General features: G+C 34.0%; 1 protein-coding gene across 2 annotated transcripts in view; it reads right to left on the bottom strand.

Moving 5' to 3' along the window:
* Positions 1-418: 418 nt before the first annotated feature.
* LOC144440823 (medium-chain specific acyl-CoA dehydrogenase, mitochondrial-like) overlaps positions 419-6,000 on the bottom strand; it is a 12,884-nt gene continuing 7,302 nt past the window's right edge. The window contains exons 6-11 of one of the 2 annotated variants that reach the window (XM_078130234.1): positions 5,854-5,934; positions 5,365-5,604; positions 4,174-4,314; positions 3,894-3,989; positions 1,624-1,872; positions 419-1,148 (exon numbers count right to left, since the gene is read on the bottom strand). In XM_078130234.1, coding sequence (XP_077986360.1) covers positions 1,068-1,148; positions 1,624-1,872; positions 3,894-3,989; positions 4,174-4,314; positions 5,365-5,604; positions 5,854-5,934 — 888 coding nt within the window. In that variant the 3' untranslated portion in view covers positions 419-1,067. The remainder of the gene's footprint in view (positions 1,149-1,623; positions 1,873-3,893; positions 3,990-4,173; positions 4,315-5,364; positions 5,605-5,853; positions 5,935-6,000) is intronic. The other variant, XM_078130235.1, reaches the window with a different exon arrangement.

Raw genomic sequence — 6,000 nt, forward strand, 5'->3', positions numbered from 1 at the left:
GCTCTCTCTCTCTCTCTCTCTCTCTCTCTCTCTCTCTCTCTCTCTCTCTCTCTCTCTCTCTCTCTCTCTCTCTCTCTCTCTCTCTCTCTCTCTCTCTCTCTCTCTCTCTCTCTCTCTCTCTCTCTCTCTCTCTCTCTCTCTCTCTGTATAATAAACCGTACAAGGGAACAATTCCTATATTAATACAATAGACGAATATTGTAATTGCTTATTATATTTTATCTATAATTATAATTTATATCATGATGTAATCATCATAGGCTGTAATATCTATGTAAATAGCTTTAAATGACACACAATTGTATACATTTATATATTTATTTATTTTTCATACTTCAAATAGGAAAAGTTTAATATACAATTTTCAGATTACTATGAGAATATACTTCCAAAACAATCTAAAAATTAACTACTGCCTTGTTCATCAGAAAACCCCTCCTTGAAGTGTCCTTATATTAACCCTTCGAATGGTCAAATATGTAATATTATACTAATTGAAAAAGAAGGCATGCAAGCCAAATTGAAACCAAATCTATAGATATTATTCCAAAGTAGTCTGCATATTTTCTTTACGTTGTTCAGTTACATATGACGTACTGGTATCACATATACGAATGTATTGGTTATATATGTGTCCATTATTTTTAGCTGTTGAAGCAATGATTCAGCTTGACAAGTAATTACCAAGTTTGCTACGATGGCAACAACTAAAAATCCAATGATGGTGATATACTGCGAATAACAATATTCACAACTTCCCATTGTAAAGCAGAATTTGAATGTAAAATTGTAATGGTTTTTTTTTTTTTTTTTTTTTATAATTATGTAAATGTCTTTGGAAGGGATACACTTAAGCTTGCCAATATTTCCCGACTCTGTGAGACTCAGTGAAGTTCATGATTTATACTCTCACGTTTTGGGTTGAACCCCCATATCGTTGTTATCCTCCACTTTTAGCCATATTGAACTTCCATATCGTTATGATCTAATTCGTCAATATTATCAATAACCTCCACTTTTAGCCATGTTGAACCTCCATATCGTTATGATTTAATTGGTCAATATTATCAATAACCTCCACTTTTAGCCATGTTCAACCATTCTCTTGATATGATAACTCTCTGGATCTGAGATGTTCCCTCATAGATCTAAACACAAATTGATAAATCTCATTAGATGAAAAATGACATTTGATTTTCCTTTTCTTATATCTTTTGCTTCTTTGGATTTTGTAATGAAATAAACGCCGATACTGCATATTATATTCGTTGCTAGCACAGCTTACAAATACTATGCATATTTATTTTCGGATACACTGGCTACAACAGTCACGGATAGGTTTTGAACATTATATTTATAAGAGGTAAACTTGCTTCTTTGGTATTAGCTCTCAAAATATACAGTATAATTGCTTTATCAAAAAATGACAATCACAGAAAAGACATGTTGGGATTGGGGTGTAAAGGAAAGCTACTTTTGATAGCCTATACGTGTTACAATAGGTCAATAGTTTGTTATTATCGACATAATTTATCATCTTAAATTTACTCACTTAAATGTTCAAAGGGTGACATTCCAGACCTCAACGTACAATAACTTTTTTATCGTAAATCAAAAACTTACCTGAAATATCTTGGCATCTCTCATTAGTTTTTCTACAGGATATTCACTATTGAATCCACACCCACCAAATATCTGTACAGCATCACTAGCTGCTTTATTGGCCACATCTGAAGCCATAGCTTTGGCAATTGATGCAAAGTATGTGTTACGTTCTCCCTGATCAGTTTGTAAGGCTGCCTTGTAAGTTAGAAGTCTTGAGGCCTCAATACCCATTGCCATTTCAGCCAACATAAATGCCACTGCTTGATGCTGTAATTTTATAATGGTGTATGAGTTAGCTTGAAAAAATAAATTATTCTAATCAGAAAACCTATGGGGAAATGCATCAGTTCGAAAATTCCTTGGTTGGCTTTGAAGATCAAAGGATCATAGTGCTCACCAAGTTTTTACTCTTTGTTTTGCTACCTTTATACACCATTCATTTTTAACTTCCGTAAGGGAAGGTTATAATTTAGGGATGATAGGCATGTGTGTGTCTGTACTGTGTGTGTCTGTGTCTGTGTCTGTGTCTGTGTGTATGTGTGTGTGTCTGTGAGTGTCTGTCTGTCTGTCTGTCTGTCTGTCTGTCTGTCTGTCTGTCTGTCTGTCTGTCTGTCAGTCTGTCTGTCTGTCTGCCTGTCTGTCTGTGTCATTGTTTTCTCGAACAAAATTTGGTGCATATATTATTTATGGTAATTGCTAGACCCTGACTCGGTTTGGTAAACATGCTATGAATATTACTGAGTAATTTGCATAATTAGGCTATATCTTAAGAATGCAAACTTCAAATGCAATATACATACAATGACGATAACAAAGTCTGTGTGTGACAATGCCCGTGCACATTCCACTATTTTCATGTGCGTGTTCAGAACATGTAACTAACACAACTTTGTACGTGTCAAGTGTACGCCTGCACGATAATGCTTTCGTACGAGAATACTTTCTAACGTGTATCTAAACCTTGCTGATACATAAATATAAGTTGGTAAATACTTCCTATATAACAAAGTGCACCGGTCCTGAAAAGTTTGTTGATTCAGCTTTTAGTTTCAATGACTAATGTGCATTGTTATTGCTTTCAGCAATTAGGCTATATATGCAAACCCAACATAATTTGGAACATATCTTCATGATATCAAGATGCACACATGCCTCATAGAGCTTCATTTTAATGAGTCATTTGCATAATTAAGGATTTTCAGTAATTAGGCTACATATTGAATGCATGCTGCAAACTCAACATAATTCATTACATACATTGATGGTAAGAAAGTCCATGTGCCTTAAAGTGTACTAATGTAGTTTTTACTTTTAATGACTTATTTGCGTAATGAAATGATTATCAGTAATTAGGTTACTACATGTACATACAGCAATCATAACAAAGCGCACAGTTTCTAAAAGGCTTTGTTATATAGCATGTTGTTTTAATGACTCATTTGCATAATTAATGATTAATTAATTATAGCCTAATCAATAATTAGGCTATATCTTAAAATGCATACTTGGTACACACTTCAAACATAACTAATCGCACATGTTCTGAAAGCTTGTTGAAGTAGCTTTTAGTTTTAATTTGAATAATTAATTATTTTCAGTAATTTGGCTATATCTATAACGAAAATCTAAAGACTTTGCCCTCTATGGGTTTAAATCTGGTACATCTTATGCATATTTGTCCTGTACAATATTCTTAAGGTATCTTCACCACCTTTGTAGTAGACAATGTATAACTATGTATTTCCAGCACTTTGTTACATCTTTCCATTCCAACTGTTGTTCATTGGCTAGTTTCTTCATCCTTTTTAATTGCTTAAGGCTATCCACTGTTTTATATACAATTTTACACATTTTATTGTATCTTTTTTTACTTGTAAATTGTCATCGATTTCTGTTTAGCTTACGATATTTACTAGGAACTCCCAAACGTTGGTGGCATACTTTCAAATCTATGTGCGATAGTGAAACAATCAGACGAATGTCCGTTTACTACTGTACTTGGGCCCTGACGTGCTCACTCAAACTCATATACTACAGAGTATGCAAATATAATTAAAAACTTGTTAACATAAAATGTTCATGGTCTAACAAAGCTATACATAGCTGACGTTTTGAAAGTAAACCCTTCTGAGAGCTCACACTATTGAAAGTGCAGGAAATCTATGATGTATTATTTGGGAGGAGGAGGGTGGATTTCCATAATCTTTTAGTAATGATGAAAATAATACAACTAATACAAACAGGAAATGAAAGGATTCCGGTGACATCAAGGGTTACCATAAACAAACCTGTGCAATGGGTTTTCCCATGGTCTTCCTCTCTAAGGCATATTTAGTAGCTTCATCCAATGCTCTCTGTGCAAGTCCAATGGCATTTACCGCTACCTTTGTCATAAAAACGAAAGAAATCACAGGTTGGACACTAGACAGCATCAAATCACTTAACCCCAAATATCACTATTAGATAACCCAATGTCAAGTTATTTAATAATCTTCAATTTTGAAGTCCACAATACACAATACGGTATGGTCTTTAATTATTTACAGAAACCTTAGCCTTAATACTTACTGGTGGTCTTGTCTTGTCAAAAGCTCCCATAGCAATCTTAAATCCAGCTCCTTCACCAATCAGTACATTCTCTTTAGGAACAACCACATCTTCAAATGTAACACCACGTGTATCACTACAACGTTGACCCATATTAATCTCCTGTGGCAAATTTATACAAAATTTAATACAGAAACATAAATTTAAAACACCAAAGAGAGTTATATATACACACTGAATTGTAATGAAGAAAAGTAAAAATTAATTGGTAATCATTAATTGTGGAGCATTGTAACAACTGTATGTTTTACTTTGCATGTATCATGTAAGTGTCATGAATGTACAATTTCAACTTTAGTGGGTACTATAACATGATGATCCCGGGCTAAACATGTGTCTTTTTGAAATCTATATAATTACAAAATGAGTTAGCAGATTGGGTTGAAATTTGATGGGAACGTTCTTATTGGTGTTTAGATTAAGAATTGTTCATAACATAAACAAATTACGTCTGGAAATATGTCTTTTTGGTCAAAAATCAATAATTCTAAACTACCAAGCAGATTGGGCTGAAATTTAATGGGGTGCATCTGGGCATGTGTAGATGGAGCTGTATTCACAACATGATAATTCCATCATGATCATCGATATACAAATGTCAATTTTGGTCAAAAACTTATACCTTGAAACTGCATGGTGAATGAGGTTGAAACTTATTGGGGATGTTTCTGGAGAAGTTATCATGCAGTTATTGTTGAAATAATTATGAAACAATTGTCCCTAGCAACCATGACCACGCCCTTAGCAACAGCGATGATGATGATGCATATTACAAAGATAACAACAGGGATGGGTAGGTAAGTGAATAGATTCAAATTATGTATGCAAATATGCCTAGCAACAGGACATGCCCCTAGCAATAAGTAAATGGTCTATAGTGCAAAGATTAAAAGTGGGAAGATTCCAAAAGTGTATGCAAATATGCCTAGCAACAAGGCTACGCCCATAGCAACAGCTAAATACAGTTGGGCTACAACCCTATTGGCGCTATTGTTTCATTTTTATATGCAGAAATATTAAATTAATCCATGATATGGTTATAATCGCCTACTACTAGTGTTTTCAAAATTAATGGTTACCTTACAAATTTTGCTTTCCAAGCAAGAAAGTTACTACTAGTGAAAGTCTCACTAAATAATATTAGTTCATTACCTTCCTACCCGGCTGAAGTCCTGGAGTATCTCTCTCAACAATAAACCCTGTAAAAGCTCCACTGGCCTTAGCCTTGGGATCTGGATGAGTTCTGGCCAACACAAAATACCAACTAGCCATACCACTATTTGTAATCCACATTTTCTGTCCATTTAACACATACTCATCTCCCTTTCTTTCTGCTCTGAGCTGAATTCCATTTACATCTGAACCAGCCCCTGGCTCTGTTACACAGTACGCCTGAAACATAATATTATAAATAAAATAATACAATATACTTTATATCACAGATAGTGACGTATATGTAATTCCCTACATATTCCAGATATTTTATAGAACATAGGACAACTGTCCAGGAGTAATTAATTATTACTTTTGTTTAAGTCTTTACATGAAAAAAATATGTGTTTGTGACACTTCTTAAAGGTGTTACCCTTCTTAAGGATATTCATTACACAAAGATTTGTTAGAAGATCAATAATAACTTACACCAAGTAATGGCTCGTCTTGTAGTCTTCCCAAGAATTTCTTCTTTTGTTCATGGTTACCACTAAGGCATAATGGCATTTGCTGCAGAAATAATGAAAGGTTACAGGCATTTGTCATATCTAATTTACATGGTTGAAATTAATTTAG

The sequence above is a fragment of the Glandiceps talaboti genome, chromosome 10, assembly GCF_964340395.1.
Source record: "Glandiceps talaboti chromosome 10, keGlaTala1.1, whole genome shotgun sequence".
In the NCBI taxonomy this organism is placed as follows: Eukaryota; Metazoa; Hemichordata; class Enteropneusta; family Spengelidae; genus Glandiceps; species Glandiceps talaboti.